This window comes from Siphateles boraxobius, unplaced genomic scaffold (genome assembly GCF_051911475.1).
Source record: "Siphateles boraxobius isolate OS27281-9 unplaced genomic scaffold, OSU_SipBor_1 46, whole genome shotgun sequence".
Taxonomy (NCBI): Eukaryota; Metazoa; Chordata; class Actinopteri; order Cypriniformes; family Leuciscidae; genus Siphateles; species Siphateles boraxobius.
In genome coordinates this window covers 19,145,001-19,163,846 of record NW_027509097.1, presented here as the reverse complement: position 1 = coordinate 19,163,846, position 18,846 = coordinate 19,145,001, and the positions used below count along the sequence as shown (strand labels likewise).

Here is an 18,846-nt window from a genome sequence, read left to right as displayed (position 1 = left end):
AATGATATCCTCAAAACATTTTGCGAACGTTAATTTGATTATGTTCCTCCTCTGTTATTATGGGATCGATTACGTCACGATTCGATTCGATTACGAATCAGAGGCCTGAGATTCGATTCTAAAGCGATTATCGATTATCTGAATCTTTGTGTGTGTGTGTGTGTGTGTGTGTGAATATAAATACTTTGCTTTAAAAGTACAAAGTAATGACCCATAAAGAATTAACGTACAATATATTTTATTAACATTGCAAAGAACCAACAGGAAAATAAATGTGTGCCTGAACTAGCAGCATACTTGTAGTAAATTAATAATATAACAACAACAGGTGTTCTGACGATTCATGCTACCCATTGAGATGTGCTACTTACTGGTTATGCGCATATGCAGACTCATTTTTCTTCTGCTTACCACGCCCATAAATCTATGAATCCTTTCTGTGGAGACTTGTAGGAAACTTTGACAGGTCAAAGATGAATATTTGATGATAATTTTTACTTTTCACACCGTTTTAAAAATAAAAACGGTACATTATACTGTACTCTTAACTTCGAATTTTATTATAATTTTATTTCATATAATAATATCATTTTTACTTGTTATAATATCAAATGTGATAATTGCTAGTTCATTTAAAATATCAAAATATGCTCCCCATACACTTACCCTGATTAAAATGAAATAACGATGTCATAATATTGTGAGATTTACACCATAATGGAAACAATAGAGAATGAATCAACATTATCTGTGATCGATTCGCGTTTGGGTAGCATTTTTCGACAAGGCAGCAGAAATCGTCTGAACACCGGTACAGCCCAGAGCCATAGAGAGAAGCGGCTCTGGTACAGCCGAGTGTTTTTCCTCCTCTGGGTGGAAACGTGTCATATGGCTTCTCATATTTGTCGTGTTGCCGAAATATTTTAGTTTTATTCCAAAAAGCTTACAACTAGTGTGCCTCTTGTCCAGCTCCTTTCCCCCTTCAACTTCATAGAAGCCAAAATATTTCCACAAGTCAGCTTTTAACGAGGAGGGTGTTTGGATTTCGCGCTCAGCCATCGCGTCTCTGTTATGGGCACACGCCACAGACAGATGGTCTTGGCACTGCACTTCCGTGCTTCAGAGTTCCGTCTTTTGCGTTCCGTCAATATTACGTCATTATAAATAGGCTACATATCTAAAAAAACTTTTTTTTTTTTTAAATCCATTTTTGACATTTGTGGATCGATTCAGAATCGTCCACGTCCGCATCGCGATGCATCTAAGAATCGTTTTTCCCCCACCCCTACCCAGATGATGAAGAGACTCCGGCAGAAGAAACACAAATGAGGATGGACCAGGACGTCTCGGAATGGTTATTTGATACATTTAAGTTGTAATCGCGTCCCATTTGCAATTATGGATGTGCAACACACACAGAGACACACACAAACTGTGATAACGTTGGCGCAATTTTTTGAAACTACAAACACAAATACTGTGATAACGCCAATATCCCTCGTTCTACAGCTTTGCGTCGATATGCTGGCCTTTTTTATAAAAATCGCAATTTTGATGTCTTTTCTTTACAGAAAACATGCACAGTTTTTAATACAATATTTTAAAAAAAAATATTTATAAACGTGTGGTTACACACTATACAAACAAGGTTTAAATTATATACACAGACATCCTACGACGACGACAACAACTTTAGACGCACTTGTTGTTGAATGGCTGACATCGACTGAAATGACTATTTGCTAAAAAATCATAAAATACACTTACTGATCGCGAACAGTAGGCAACGATCCACACTTGAGGATTAACTTTGACGCAAGATCTGCTTTGAATTGACCCTCGCTCACAAAACAGTCAGTCAGAAAATGACTTGTGCAAACATAAACGTATTTTGGAAGTTTAAGTGGTGCCTTTCCTTCGTAAATAAAATCCATCCACTATGTTTTCAGTGGGTCTGATGTCGGAAGTAAGTGAAAACGTCTCTGGTTACGACTGTTACGACTTGTTCCCCGAGAAGGGAACGAGACACTGCGTCGTCGTCGTGACGACACTATGGGGAACGCCCTTTGCGTAACGCATCTGAAGTATGAATGAAATCTGTCCAATCCTGATTGGTGCTGCGTCATGACGTAGTAGATGACGGCACAACCGGAAGATACAAAGGGACGCCGGCACACACACACATTAGCTCCTTTGCAATGAAGCAAGCGCTCTGCCCGTGATAGGTGTGGCGACGAGACGCAGTGTCTCGTTCCCTTCTTGGGGAACAAGGGTTACAGTTGTAACCCGAGATGTTCCCCTTCGAGGGAACTCACACTGCGTCGTCGTCGTGACGACACTATGGGGAACGTAATACCCACTATGCCACACCGTAATCACGCCCGCCCTGGTGTGAAGCTGGTAGAATAGGCACACTTAGGACGCGAGCACTCTGGCGCCAGGCGTCAAGGGGAGTTGCAGACTGTAAAAACGTATGAAGGTGTGCGGGCTGGCCCACCCGGCCGCCTCGCAGATCTCCTGAAGCGAGATGCCAGAAAGGAGGGCCACCGAGGAGGCCATGCTCCTGGTGGAATGCGCCCTCACGGCCATAGGTGAAGGCAAATTGCGCACCTGATAAGCCGTGGCTATAGCCTAGACAATCCAACTACTTATTGTCTGTTTAGATGCAGGCAGCCTTTTCTTGGGTGAACCAAAGCACACCAATAACTGGTCTGACTTCCTCCACTGAGAAGACTTCTCCAAAGTGAAGTCTCCCCTCTTCCGCCGTCCCATGAGGTGGAGGATGGAAGGCCTGAAGAACCACTGACCGTGCCGCACTAGACGGCACCTTGGGCACATAGCCCGGCCTAGGATGTAAGATGGCCTTAACACCGCCAGGGGCAAACTCCAGGCAAGTTGGCGTTATAGCCAAGGCCTGGAGATCCCCCACTCTCATCAGAGAGGTGCTGGCAAGGAGAAAGGCCACCTTGAAGGTCAGGTTGTTTGCCTCAGCCGACTCCAGTGGTTCAAAGGGGTCCTCAGCCAACCCTTCAAGAACCACCACCAGGTCCCAGGTTTGGACTCTGGAGTGAGCCGCAGGCTCGCAGGAAACGTTTCCTGTACGCAGGAAACGTACAACCATATGGTGCTTTCCCAAAGGCCCAGCACCTATAGGCGAGTGGAAAGCCGCAATGGCAGCCACATACACCTTAAGTGTGGACGGGGTAAGACCGGCGGAGAAACGATCTTGGAGGAACTTCAGCACTGAAGCCACTGGGCAGTTAACTGGGTCCACCTCACGCTCTCTACACCAAGTGGAAAACACATTCCATCTTAGGCTGTACAGTCTCCTGGTGGAAGGAGCCCTGGAGCTGAGTAGGGTCTCGACAACATCTGCTGACAGGCCAGCCTCTAGGTACCGAGCCACCTCAGGGGCCAGACCCAGAGGTTCCACAGCTCTGGCCGGGGGTGAAATATTGTGCCCCCTGCCTGAGACAGCAGATCCCTCCTCAGAGGGACCTGCCACGGGAGGCCGTCTAGTAGTGCTACAATGCCCGAGAACCATATCCGGGTCGGCCAGCGGGGTGCTACTAAAACTAGGCTGATCCCTTCCCGGCGGACCCGCTCAAAGACTCCCGAGAGCAGAGCGATCTCGAGTGGAGTCGCCACTCCCAGCCCCTGCCTCGACAGGACGTCTGCTCCCTGATTTTGGATCCCGGGGACATACATCGCTCTGAGAGTCGACAGTTTCCTCTGGGACAACAGAAGGATCTGGTGTGCCAGTCTGCATAGAAGGCGCAACCTCAGACCCCCCTGATGATTCAGATACGCGACTACAGAAGTGTTGTCCGAGCGTATCAGGACATGGTGGCCGCGGAGGTCCGGGAAAAAACTTTTCAGAGCTTTGTAGACCGCCAGCATTTCCAGGCAATTGATGTGCCAGGAAAAATGCCGGGTCTCCCACAGACCTCTCGCAAAGCGGCCGTCCATGACCGCGCCCCAACCAGTGAGAGAGGCATCTGTTGAAACGATTTTCCGGCAATATGATGCTCCCAGCACCGGTCCCTGGGACAGGAACCAAGGTTTCCTCCATATGTCAAGGGAACGAAGGCATCTGCGCGTTACCCTGATCATACGGAACGGATTTCCCCTCGGGGAAAACCCCTTGGCTCTCAACCACCACTGTAGGGGTCTCATGTGTAGCAGGCCAAAAGGTATGATGTCGGACGCTGCTGCCATGAGCCCCAGCAGTCTCTGAAACTGCTTCACAGTGAGGTTGTGGCCTAGCTTCACTCTGGAGACCATCGCCAGTATGGACTCCATGCACGCAGGAGACATCTGTGCCCGCATCGTCGTGGAATCCCACACAACTCCCAGGGCCCATGCAGATATATTCGGAAGGCATGACCATGCGCCGAGATAATCTACTAAGGGAACCAGCCTCTCGAGGCTGGCCTCGGGTGTTACCCAAGACTCGTTCCCGAACCCCTGAAGCAGCTGGCCGGCAGGGAGCGGTCGACAACGATTTTGGGTGGGCGGACGCGTTCGCTGCCCAGCCACAGGTCTTACTAGAGGCGGCTGGAGCGGCGTGCGTACGCGGGAAATCAGCTTGGCCCGAAGCGTACTGGCCGGCGGGAACACAGCACTGATTTCCCGAGAGCTCCGGGGGGGAAGCGACCTCGATCGCTCCGCCCCGGGGGGGGACAGCTCTCAGCGGTCCGGCTGCTCGAGCCTGGCTTCGGGTATCAATCGTGATTCGTTCTTGACCCCCTGAAGCGGATCTCCGGCAGGGTTCGACCGAAAACGATTCTCGATGTGCGGACGTGATTGCTGCCTGGCCGCAAGCCTGTGGGGCAGACAGAGCAGCTTGCGTTCGCTGGAAACCGATGTGTCCCAAAGCGAACTTAACGGCGGGATACAGACATCGACTTCCTGAGGGCTTCCCTGAGGGGAGGCTCTTTCGGTTTCGCTCTCGACACCCTGAAGCGGAGGGCCGGCAGGGAATAATCGAAAACCGTTCCCGATGGGCAAACACGAGCACTGCCTGGCCGCAAGCCCTTGGGGCGGCAGACAGAGCAGCGTGCGTTCGCTGCTCATCATTTTAATTCCTCAGAATTAAATGCAGTCATAAACACTGTATAAGTGAAACAGGTCTGAATGGTAGGCTGAATTAAAATATCTAACTTAATATAATATTCATTTATAATATTATCAGATAATATTCTATCATTTTAATTTCTTAAAATTAAATGCAGCCATAATTCCAGACAATACTGTTTGTGTTATACGGTCTCTAATCTCAATATATTTGGCTTTCATCCCTCAAGAAGAAAGTCAACAGGTGCGAGGCTGAAATATCCGACAGCGCACGGATATACGCGTCGAGATATTCTCAATGAACAGCTGCCAGCACCCTCAGGAGCTGACTGTGAATGCCTCGCACCCAAACAGTATTATTTCACAGATCGCGTGTGTCCCTTTCATTGCAGACCCGTACTCTACGCGCTGCCTCGGCAAACGCGAGATTCGAGTCGTTCACAATATATTTGGTTTTCATCTCTGGAGAAGAAAATCAGCGAGCGCGAGGCTGAAACACCCGAAAACGCACGGCTGTGCGCGTCGAGATGTTTCTCAATGAACACAGCCAGCACCCTCAGGAGCTGACTGTTCGTGCCTCGCACACACACAGAATCTTTATTGCAAAGCAGACCCGTAATATACGTGCTGCCTCGGCAAGCGCGAGATCCGAGCCACTAGATTCTGTATTGTAATGCAGACCTCTAATCAACGCGCTGCCTCGACAACGCGAGATCCTAGTCACAGAATCTTTATTGCAGAGTAGACCCGTAATCAACGCGCTGCCTCGATAAATGCGAGATCCGAGCCACTATAGATTCTATATTGCAATGCAGCTTATTTAGGACAATTCTTATGGGACAAACAACACCAAATAGGACAGACAGTTTGACACAGAGCGCTTGCTGAAGAGCAAAAAGCTAATGTGTGTGTGTGCCGGCGTCCCTTTGTATCTTCCGGTTGTGCCGTCATCTACTACGTCATGACGCAGCACCAATCAGGATTGGACAGATTTCATTCATACTTCAGATGTGTTACGCTAAGGGCGTTCCCCATAGTGTCGTCACGAGGATGACATAGTGCGAGTTCCCTCGAAGGGGAACTACTATGTACATTATTACATCCCACAACAGAACACTTATGTTTCTTAGGAGACATTTTCGACAAGGCAGCACAAATCGTCAGAACACCGGCTGTCGTTGAATCAATGGAGGATGGTGTACAGATCACCGAGGGCCGGGTCTATGCCAAAACCACAGTGTCAATCAAACCACGTCGGTGGGGCTTGCGCAATTCTACGTCACATTGCACCGAATCTTAGAACAGCTCGTTCTGAGACAGTGCTTATGATTTATTGAGATTGTAAAAAAAACACTGGGTGGATTTTTATCATTCTAGGGTGGTTTTGCTCACACACTGCAAATGCACATTTCTGTTCAAACACCATGTAAAAGTGAATTTTGCATAATAGGTGTCCTTTAAATAAAACGTTTTTAAACTCTCTTTGGCTCACCGAGGCTGTAATCATTTGATCAAACGTATAGTAAAACATTAAAATTGTGAAATATTATTATCATTAATACATTGTAATTTGTTCCTGTGATGGAAAAAGCTGAATTTTCAGCAACCGTTACTCCAGTCTTCAGTGTCACATGATACTTCCGAAATTATTCTAATATGCTGATTTGGTGCTCAAGAAACATTTATTATTATCAATGTTGAAAGCAGTTGTGCTGATTCATATTTTTGTGGAAACCATGATACATGTTTTTCAGGATTCTTTAATGAATAGAAAGTAAAAAAGAACAGCATTTATTTGAAATGACTTGACTTTTATTTAGTTTTGACACATTTCTGATTCAAGCTCCGCCCACATGCAAATACAGATCATTATTGTCATTGCTAATATACAAACAAATAAATTACAATTTACACATAATTACACATAATTAATTGTGTAATTACACATTTACAATGAGTCTAATTAACTGGATGAATTAGGTAATGATGTGCCTTTCTGTCCCTCCACAGGCATAAATGAGTGCAGTAACCTAGCCATTCACCAGTGTGCTCAGAACTGCACAGACACACTGACGGGTTATTACTGCTCCTGCAGGGACGGCTACAAACTCATGCCAGATGGCAAGGCCTGTGAGGACATAGACGAGTGCAAGGAAATACCGGGAGTGTGCAGTCAGGTGTGCGAGAATGCTGTGGGCTCCTTCTACTGCAAATGTGCTCCGGGATACCTGCGGGAGCCTGATGGACGCACCTGCCGTCAGAACAGTGGAATCGCACCGTACCTCCTCTACAGCAACCGTTACTACATCCGTAACCTAACCGCAGATGGTTCGTCCTTGTCGGTGGTGCTGCAGGGCCTGTCAAACGTTGTGGCTCTAGACTTTGATACCACTGAGAAGCGTTTATACTGGGTGGATGTTGGGACATTGCACATTGAGAGGATGTATTTAGACAGGACAGGAAGGGAGGTCATATTGCAGAATGACCTGGATGGACCAGAAGGCCTGGCTGTGGACTGGGTGGGCCGGTAGGTTAATGAGGAGCTTGATTCACTCATTTAGTTGAAGTATATTCTAAAAACGACTGTGCAAGGTTTATCTATGGGTGCATTTTTCCTTGCAGAAAGCTGTACTGGGCAGATGGGACTATTGGAGCCATTCATGTCTCAGAACTTGACGGCCGTTACCGGAAAAAACTTCTGAAAGGTTGTGTTGATGCCAACTCTACGTACTGCTTTGCCAGTCCTCGGGCTGTCGCCGTTAACCCTAAATATGGGTGAGTTCAATATTTATTGTATTTGTTTAGTTGAACATCTGCTATTTTTATGTGTGTAAACATTCCATTTTCTATACCTGGTCAGATGGTTATATTGGACAGACTGGGGGCGGACGGCTTTCATTGGCAGGGCTGGCATGGATGGAACTAACACATCAGCTATCATCACTACCAAGCTTGTGTGGCCTCATGCCCTGACCATCGACTACACCAACAACAAAATGTTTTTTGCTGATGCTCACCTAAATTTCCTTGAGTAAGTTGTGTCTTGTAATGTATCCAAACCAAATCTGATCTCCAGACAGTAATAAATAGCCAGTGTTGGGGAGTAACGGAATACATGTACCGGCGTTACGTATTCAGAATACAAATTATGAGTAACTGTATTTCGTTACAGTTACAATTCAAATAGTTGGTATTTAGAATACAGTTACATTGATGAAATCGATGGATTACATGACGATACTTCTCTGTTTCACGAGTTATTTGCTCCCTAAATAAATTAAGGCAACTCCATGCATTTCCCAGAAGCCCCAATATGAAAACGAAATAATGTGCGTGATCAGTCACAATGGAGTCGGAAGAGGAGCAGCGGGAGCTAGAGGTAGAGATGGAGCAGGAGCAACAAAGCCAGGGCAAGAATGCGTTTCTATCTTGGAAATTCAAACAGCATTTCACATTAAAGAAAGAGAAGGGAGAACAAATATAACTGTGCAGTGCAACCTCTGCTTGGAAGCAACCATCCTCCTTTCAGCGTCCAAAGACTCCACCTCCAACCAGAAGAAGCATCTTCAAGTTATTATTATAATTTAGCCAGGGGTAGTCTTCTGCTGTAGTTTTACTGGTCACCTTGCTATTTTATAGTTGTATCAGGTAGGCTACTAGCTACAGGGCTGTAAGGATATGCAATATGAAACTGAAATCGCGACACTCAGATCCACGAACCTGTGTCGCGTGTGAGAAGGCAGAATCGCGACACTCACCTTCCAACTCCCAGAGTTATCCTTCACGTCCAGATCCAATGCCAACACATCTTTAAATTACTATTTGTATTATTTGAAGTTAACATTATAAAATACGTAGACCTACACCACAAAACTAGTTGAGGAATAATTCTTTAAAATTGAGCAATTCCAGGACGTAATCATTTGCAGTCAAAACTTGAAATATACATTATCAGAAAATGCATTTAATTCCAATATATTGTAATGTCTGTGTATATATCCATACTCCCTTAATAAAGGAGTCCAGACATTAGAAAAATATCTGTATACAAATGCGTTTTATATTTAATATGGGAAATAAACATGCGTGACACAAAAAATATTTAACTTTTTGTCCAAATATGTTTTAATAGGCTACTTCTGTGAATTAGGCTACACTGCGAAAACCAAAAGTAAAACCCACACCGGATGAAGAAGGGTTAGCTCTCCACAGAACATAAAATATTCATTTTATTTTATTTTTCTTGTTCGCATTCATGAGGAAAAAACAGTGTTACGCGGAGGTGACCACTCCGTAAAAGCGGCAGTAAAAGACTGCTTTAAAACTTCCACAGAGACATCAAACAGATGCACAAAGCCTTTCTTTAAAGTGAATTTCGATTGGTATTAATTGTATCTAAATTTGAATCAATGTTTCATCAACCAATTGTCTGGATTTAAAAAATAAGAAGTAGGCATAATTATAGCAGACAATAGACATCACGGCACGGAGGCGCCAGCGCGTGAACTGGGGCTCGTCTCATAAATGAACCGAAACTTAGCGTATAAGGTAGGCTAGCCTACCTGCCTCACAGACATGTCTACTTTTAAACAGAACAATTCATAACAAAAGAAAACAGACTGCTCTCTGTTTATGTAATCCGTATGAAATGTGCATTTCTCTCCGGCGCGTTCACTAGGGTGCTGCAAAGATCGCGAGTCAGCATCGTCAACTTCATCTTTGCAGCCGACACTAACATATTCAATCATTACTTTTGCCGGTTCTTTGAGACAGCTTTTAGGTGCTTTATTGGCAGCGCCACCCTTACATGTTACATGTACGAGTCAGCACATCACCGCAGCGGTGACCGCAACATACACTATAGTCTTTGTTCTTCTATAGCAAATTATAATATATTGCACTTTCAGGGAGACATGGGCCTATAACACATTCAGGCAGTTGGAACATGCAGAAATACACACCAGCATAGGCCTGTTTAGTACGCAGGATGTGATGACCGCATTCCTACACTTATTCAATGCAATTCAATGTGGAAGTAATCCAAGTATTCAGAATACGTTACTCAGATTGAGTAACGTAACGGAATACGTTACAAATTACATTTTTGGGCATGTATTCTGTATTCTGTAACTAAATACGTTTTGAAAGTATCCTTCCCAACACTGTAAATAGCCCTGCTTCATGTAACACTTACAGTATTATGAATTTGGTCAATTTCATGCAAAATTCTTATTTTAAGTTGTTTTGGTAACACAATAACAAAAGTATTAGGGATGCACTGAAAAGCCAATATATTGTGCATCCCTAAAAACTACCTTTCCCTATCATTCGGTCACTACAACGTAGGTCGTGACCGACCAATAGGAATCTCGTTAGAGAGGCAATCTACTTCGAGTGAAACTAAAACAAACCAATACACATTGGCGTGCAATCATTTGCATCAGCTGCGCGCCCTCGTTAGCATGGGTATAAACGAGCAGCTGGTGGATTGCACTTCAGTTTTTCGCTTCGGAGCCAACTCTTTGATGCTGTTACTGTGACAAGCCTTTTCTTTTCTCTACTGTTCTCTCTTCGGTGCGGGTGTGACAGCGCTTCAGCGCGAACAGCCTTCTTCCTCTCTCTCAGAGCAAGTAAAAGCTGTTCTAACAGTTGGTAAGGTGCGCCGCATACGAGCGCTCAAAGGCTGTTTTAACGGCCGGTAACCGGTAAGAGAGAGAGAGCGCGCACAGAGCAGGTGCACATTCCTGACTGTGATCGCGGTGGCTGTTCCCCTGTGTGCCTCAGCACTTGTGAGAACAGTCTCTAAAAGAGCTAACACAGATAGTTTGTGTCTTTTTTTAAAAAAAAGAAAAAAAAAAGAAAAACGATGACGTTCTATCTGTGTGTTTCTGGATGTGGTCGTTACCTGGGGTTACGGGATGGTCACGCTCGCTGCCTCATGTGTCTGGGCCTCGAAAACGCTGAGGCAGCATTTGTGGATGAGTCATGTACCCATTGTGGGAAGATGACCATCTCGGAGCTGAGGTGGAGACTCTCGTTCCTGCAAAGGGGCGGAGTCCCCGTGCATCTGCCTTCGGACAGTAACACGGGAGACCTGAGGATCACGGTGAGCGCGCTTCCTTTGGGGAACCAACCCCCTAGGTACCCTCATCTCTCTCACGCTCCGCAGTCAGCTGAGTTACCAGATGAACGGGCTGGACCATCCTCGAGGTATGTACCAGTTGTTCATTTTGGTGCTCCCCGAGACGACCAGATGTCGATCGCTGCATCGGAGGGTGGGTCAGAAGTCTCTGCGAATGACGGCTCGGACCCGCTGCCTCCTTCAGGTGTGCCAGCGGTGCCTGAGTCAGACCCGGAGATGATGGTCATGCTTTTCCGGGCCGCCAAACGGATCGGGCTCGAGTGGAAAAAACCACCGCGTCCCGAGTCCTCAAGGCTGGATGATTGGTATCTCGGGATGGTGCGCGCTGGTTCTCAGCGACCCACCCCGATGCCTTTCTTCCTGGAAGTGCATGAGGAGCTCACAGAGACAAGTAGTGACCGACTGATAGGGAACGTCTCGGTTACATATGGTAACCCTCGTTCCCTGAAGGAGGGAACGGAGACGTAGTTCCCGTCGCCACTACTGCTGTCTCCCGCCGGGACGGCCAGCTTATCAGGTTGGCTCCTCAGCGAAAACTGAAGTGCAATCCACCAGCTGCTCGTTTATACCCGCGCTAATGAGGGCGCGCAGCTGATGCAAATGATTGCACCCCAATGTGTATTGGCTTGTTTTAGTTTTAGTAGATTGCCTCTCTAACGAGATTCCTATTGGTCGGTCACAACCTACGTCTCCGTTCCCTCCTTCAGGGAACGAGGGTTACCATATGTAAACGAGACGTTCTAATGTCTATTTTCCTACAGTTATGCCGATATGGATGGACAAAACAGACATAGAGCTATAACAGGTTCCATGCCGCATGCTTATGCTCTGACCCTGTTTGAGGATTTGGTGTACTGGACTGACTGGAACACCCACACCATAGAGAGAGCCCACAAGTACACTGGCGCTAACCGTGTGGTAATGGGCAACAACACACACCGCCCTAATGACATTCACATCTATCACCCTTATAGACAGCCACGCAGTAAGACAATATATAATTCATTTAACCATTAACTTTAATTACATGATGGTTTTTGAAAGTTTTATTAACATTTTCTTAGGTGACAATCCCTGCAATGACCATCACCTGACCTGCAGTCACCTGTGTCTGATTGGCCCGGGCGGGACAACGGCCAGATGTGAGTGTCCGGATCACTTCATTGGTCTTGCTGTTGGCTTTAAGATCCAGTGCGTAGCTGACTGCTCCAGCACTCAGTTTCGTTGTGGAGAAAATGAGAGGTAAGTGAATCTGTTCTCTTATGGTGCTACTTTAATGTGGATTTTTCAGCACACAGGATGATAATCTGATGATCTTGTGCTCTTCCTCTCACTTTTTTTTCTGTCCGCCTTTTGTCTCCAGGTGCATTCCCATATGGTGGAAGTGTGATGGTCAGTCAGACTGTGGGGACGGCTCCGATGAGCCTCAAACATGCCCTCCACGTTACTGCCCAATTGGACGGTTCCAGTGCCAGGATGGGAACTGCACCTATCCATTTTTCCTGTGTGATGGCCACAATGATTGCCTTGATGGATCCGATGAAGATGCTGCACTCTGCAGTATGCAACACTTATATTCTAGGTTATCTTAACCATGGCTGTTTCTGCATTAGCCCCTTTCACACATTAAACCTGGTAAATTTCCGTAAAAATAACCAGATTGTTTTGTTCCCATAAAAACACAAATGTGCAGTTCACACACATCGTTTTACCTGTGAGATACCATTCACATATAAGGACAAAAAAACAAGTAACTCTGTGAGGTCAATCATCAGAAATAACCTTTAAATGCTGCACCATTTTCTTTATCCACCTAGATGAGAAGCGCTTTAGTTTTTTTTAGTAAACATCATGATGGCGTAAGCAAAAGATCACAAGGAATACATTTTTATAGTACACAAAAGTAACTAGAAAGCCACAGTACTGATGAATGGAAAAGAAGGCAGGGTCTCGAACGTAAGACGCATCACAACGTGCTTGTAGCATGTTTACATAGAAAAACAATTAAAAGCAGCTGTACAACACTACTGTAAACAATACTGTAAACAGCTCCAATAGAGCATTATGATTGGCCCAAAGCACACTTTCTTACATCAGTACTCCCTGCCCTTGTACATGCTCATACAGGTAATCCTATTCTTTGTTCACACATAGCATCATAATGGTAACTACAAAAAGTTCGTCGAGACAAACTTTAAGTTGGCTTGTGAAAGTTTTGACCAGAAAGTTTAAATTAGTATAAAGTTTAAATTAGTTTGAATGTTAAAGTAGTTTGAAGTTTAAAGTTTAAAGTAGTTTAAATCTTAAATTAGTTTAGTTTAAATTAGTTTGAATTTTAAAGTAGTTTGAAGTATAAATTAGTTTAAAGTTTAAATTAGTTTAAAGTTTGAATTAGTTTAGAGTAGTTTAAACTATTTAAAAGTTTTAAATAGTTGAAATTTTAAAGTAGCTTAAAGTTTAAAGTATAGTTTGAAGTATTTTAAAGTTGCTAGGGTGTTTCTAGTGGGTGCTAAGGTGTTCTGGGTGGTTGCTAGGCGGTAGCTAAGGTATTTTGAGTGGTTGCTAGGGTGTTCTGGGTGGTTGCTATGTTGTTGCTAAGGTGTTCTAGGGTATTTTGGGTGGTTGCTATAGTGTTGCTAGGGTGTTTTAAGGTATTTTTTGTGGTTGCTAGGGTGTTCTGGGTGGTTTATATGGTGTTCTGGGTGGTTGCTATGGTGTGTCTAGGGTGTTCTAGGCTATTTTGCGTGGTTGCTGTGGTGTTGCTAGGGTGTTTTAAGGTATCTTGGGTGGTTGCTAGGGTGTTCAGGGTGGTTGCTAGGCAGTTGCTAGGGTGTTCTGGGTGGTTGCTATGGTGTTGCTAAGGTTTTCTATGCTATTTTGGGTGGTTGCTATGGTGTTGCTAGGGTGTTTTAAGGTATTTTATATGGTTGCTAGGGTGTTCTGGGTGGTTGGTAGGCGGTTGCTAGGGTGTTCTGGGTTGTTGCTATGGTGAACTATTTATGAATTTAAAAGTTCATAAGTGTATGAATTAAGGAAAATTTATAAGTGTATAAATTCATGAGTTCATAAGTTCAAATTCATGAAAAAGATTAGTTAGAAAGAAAGAAAGAATAGTTAGAAAGTATGAAAGATTATTTAGAAATAAATAAAGATTAGTTAGAAAGAAAGAAAGATAGAGAGGTTAGAAAGAAAGATTAGGTAGAAATAAAGAAAGAAAGAAAGAAAGAAAGAAAGAAAGAAAGAAAGATTAGTTAGAAAGAAAGAAAGAAAGAAAGAGATTAGTTAGAATGAAAGAAAGAAAGTTAGAAAGAAAGATTAGAAAGAAAGAAAGATAGAAAGATTAGAAAGAAAGAAAGAAAGATAGAAAGATTAGTTAGAAAGAAAGATTAGTTAGAAAGAAAGAAAGAAAGAAAGATTAGTTAGAAAGAAAGATTAGTTAGAAAGAAATAGATTAGTTAGAAAAGAAAGAAATAGAATAGTTAGAAAAGAAAGAAAGAAAGATTAGTTAGAAAGAAAGGTTAGAAAGAGAGAAAGAAAGACAGAAAGAAAGAAAGAAAGATTAGTTAGAAAGAAAGAAAGTTAGAAAGAAAGATTAGAAAGAAAGAAAGAAAGATTAGTTAGAAAGAAAGAAAGAAAGAAAGAAAGATTAGTTAGAAAGAAAGAAAGTTAGAAAGAAAGATTAGTTAAAAAGAAAGAAAGAAAGATTAGTTAGAAAGAGAGAAAGAAAGATTAGTTTGAAAGAAATAGATTAGTTAGAAAAGAAAGAAAGAAAGATAGATTAATTAGAAAAGAAAGAAAGAAAGATAGATTAGTTAGAAATAAAGAAAGATAGAAAGAAAGATAGATTAGTTAGAAAGAAAGAAAGATTAGTAAGAAAGAAAGAAAGATTAGTTAGAAAGAAAGAACAAAATATAGATTAGTTAGAAAGAGAGAAAAAGATCGATAGATAGATAAAATAATCAGATGATAGATAGATAGATAGATAGATAGATAGTCAGATGATAGATAGATAGAAATAGTTAGATGATAGAAAGATTAGTAAGAAAGAAAGAAAGAGAGAAAGAAAGAAAAAGAGAGAGAAAGAAAGATTAGAAAAAAAGAATGGGTAGATAGATAGATAGATAGATAGATAGATAGATAGATAGATAGATAGATAGATAGATAGATAGATAGATAGATAGATAGATAGATAGATAGAGAGATGAGTGTCATAGATAGATGAGTTTATTAGTTTAAATGAGTCTCAATGCACTGTAAAACCAAATAGTTGTTCTTACTAACACTTTTTAGTTAACTTTACTTAAAGTCGAATAATTAGTTGAACTTACTTAAAACAATTTAGTAATCTGTACTGTTTGCATGCTATGCCTTCTTTACTCAGAAAAGCCAAGTACACATTACTTGACCGGTTTGAGTACCATTTTAAAAAAGCAAAACAAAAACCCACAAAAAAAAAACAGGCGGGGCAAATGGTTTTTGAGGCGGGGTAAATCTTAATAGACTTTTCACTCATTTCTTCGACTTCTGCAGCCATCGTTCTTCTTAGTTACATACGCTCATTTTCCAGTCATCTTGAATGTTATTGTCAAAACAACTAACAATTTTGGGAGAATGTCACATAAGTTGACTTCATGAATACATGTTGATTTCCTAAAATTTCTCACCATTATTGTGATAAGTGTTCCCTTTGGTTGGGCACTTGGAACTTCATTCATATTATTTTAATTTTCTTCCAATTAATGCAGGAATGCAACATGAAATCAGTTATTTGATTTCAAAGGAAGTGAAGTAATATATATATATATATATATATATATATATATATATATATATATATATATATATATACTATAGGCTATATATATACATACTATATATATACATACTATATATGGATTTACATTATTTCAATGTTTTGAATGAATGTATTAATGATATATATCATATATATAATTAATGATGATCTTTTAACATTTTATTGCTAACACTTATAGCATAAACTTTTTTCTTGGGTTGATATATATCCCCTCTATATTTGTGACAATATCTTGCAATTTTGCTTGAGTCACACACAGACTTCAACATTCAGCATGCAAACCACAACAATGGTAACAATTTTTTTTAAAATTAATTTAATTAATTAGATCATTACAATTGTATTTATTGTCTCTTGTCAGTATAACCCCAATAACGATAGCAAATACAATTTAATGGTAAAATAAAGCCAAAAATTGTAAAACAAAGCAATTAATTTATTAATGCCGCAATGCACTCTGGGAGTACACTTCTTCAGATCACAGATAGAATTAAGTTGACAAAACTTAAATGGATTAAGTAAGAAGAACTTGATGCAATTAAGTTATGCTTACTTAATTAAATTAAGGCAACGAGTTACCTTGGTTTTTTTAAGTAGATTCTACTTATCCGCGTTTACAGTGTGGCTCATATAGTATATAGAATGGCAGTTTGATTCAGTCTAGGGCTTCAAGGAGTTTAGATTTGAATTTTTGACAGTTGGGGAGTTTGAAAATCTGAACATTCCGCCATGTTAAGTCAATGGGATTTTTTCCGAGTTTGATCGTCATTTTTAGGAAAACCGTAAGTCCGATCAGTTAGAAAAGATATAGCACACCGAGTCAGAACAGTTTGAGTGTCTGAGCCGAGTTTGGAGTATGTAGAGTTAAAGCTCTAGGAGGAGTTAGAGTTGTAATTTTTTAGTAAGAAGAATAATAACTAGAAAAAGTTTGTCGAGACAAACTTTAAGTTGGCTTGTGAAAGTTTGGACCAATAAGTTTGAAGAAGTTTAAATTAGTTTGAATTTTAAAGTAGTTTAAAGTTGAAATTAGTTTAAAGTTGAAATTAGTTTAAAGTAGTTTAAAGTAGTTTAAAGCAATTTAAAGCAGTTTAAAGTTTTAAATAGTTTAAAGTTTAAAGTAGTTTAAAGTTTGAAGTATAGTTTGAATTTAAAGTTGCTAGGGTGTTTCTAGTGGTTTGCTAAGGTGTTCTGGGTGGTTGCTTGGCGGTTGCTAAGGTATTTTAGGTGGTTGCTAGGGTGTTTTGGGTGGTTGCTATGGTGTTGCTTGGGTGTTCTATGGCATTTTGGGTGGTTGCTATGGTGTTGCTAGGGTGTTTTAAGGTATTTTGGGTGGTTGCTAGGGTGTTCGGCGGGGTTGTTAGGCAGTTGCTAGGGTGTTCTGGGTGGTTGCTATGGTGTTGCTAGGGTGTTCTAAGGTATTTTGGGTGGTTGCTATGGTGTTACTAGGGTGATTTAAGGTATTTTGGGTGGTTGACAGGGTGTTCTGGGTGGTTGCTAGGCAGTTGCTAGGGTGTTCTGGGTGGTTGCTATGGTGTTGCTAGGGTGTTATAGGGTATTTTGGGTGGTTGCTATGGTGTTGCTAGGGTGTTTTAAGGTATTTTGGATGGTTGCTAGGGTGTTATGGGTGGTTGCTATGGTGTTGCTAGGGTATTCTAGGCTATTTAGGGTGGTTGCTAGGGTGTTGTTAGGGTGTTGTAAGGAATTTTGGGTGGTTGCTAGGGTGTTCTGGGTGGTTGCTATGGTGAAGTATTTATGATTAAAAGTTCATAAGTGTATGAATTTATGAAAATTAATAAGTGTATGAATTCATGAGTTTATAAGTTTGTGTACGAGTTTATGAGTTTAGAGTTTATAAGTTTAAATGAGTAAGTTCAGAGTTTATTAATTTATGAGTTTGAGTTCATAAGTGTGTGAATTCATGAGTTTATAAGTGTACTAGTTTATGAGTTTATGATTTCATGAGTTCATAAATTTATGAATTCATGAGTTTATAAGTGTACGAGTTTATGAGTTTATAAGTTTAAATGAGTAAGAGTTCAGAGTTTATTCATTCATGAGTTTGAGTTCATAAGTGTATGAATTCATAAGTTTATAAGTGTATCAGTTTATATGTTTATGAATTCATGAGTTCATAAGTGTATGAGTTCATGAGTTAAGTATAAAAGTTTATGAGTTTAGAGTTTATAAGTTTATGAATTCATGAGTTTATAATTGTATGAGTTTGAGTTTAGTGTTTATAAGATGAGTAAGAGTTAAGAGTTTATTAATTTATGAGTTTGAGTTCATAAGAGTTTGAATTCATGAGTTTATAAGTGTATGAGTTTATAAGTGTATGAGTTTATGAGTTTAGAGTTTATAAGTTTAAATTAGTCTAAGAGTTCAAGTTTAGAGTTTATTAATTTATTATGAGTTTAAGAGTTTAAGTGTAGATAGATAAGTATCATAGATATATGAGTTTATTAGTTTAAATGAGTCTCAATGGCTCATATAGTATATAGAATGGCAGTTTGATTCAGTCTAGGGCTTCAAGGTATTTAGATTTGAATTTTTGACAGTTGGGGAGTTTGAAAATCTGAACATTCCGCCATGTTAAGTCAATGGGAGTTTTTTCCGACTTTGATCGTCATTTTTAGGAAAACCGTAAGTCCGATCAGTTAGAAAAGATATAGCATACCGAGTCAGAACAGTCTGAGTGTCTCACACACAGAGACAGACACGCTCACTAACACAGACACGCTCACTAACACACACACTAACTCGCTCACACACACACGCACACAGACAAGCTCACTAACTCACACACACACACACA

At 41.6% G+C, this 18,846-nt stretch overlaps 1 protein-coding gene across 1 annotated transcript in view; it reads left to right on the top strand.

The window, feature by feature from the left end:
• lrp2b (low density lipoprotein receptor-related protein 2b) overlaps positions 1-18,846 on the top strand; it is a 207,593-nt gene that overhangs the window by 105,844 nt on the left and 82,903 nt on the right. Inside the window, exons 46-51 of the mRNA XM_077201294.1 lie at positions 7,087-7,603; positions 7,699-7,851; positions 7,937-8,107; positions 11,980-12,203; positions 12,283-12,460; positions 12,582-12,778. Of these exons, the coding sequence (XP_077057409.1) occupies positions 7,087-7,603; positions 7,699-7,851; positions 7,937-8,107; positions 11,980-12,203; positions 12,283-12,460; positions 12,582-12,778 (1,440 nt within the window). The remainder of the gene's footprint in view (positions 1-7,086; positions 7,604-7,698; positions 7,852-7,936; positions 8,108-11,979; positions 12,204-12,282; positions 12,461-12,581; positions 12,779-18,846) is intronic.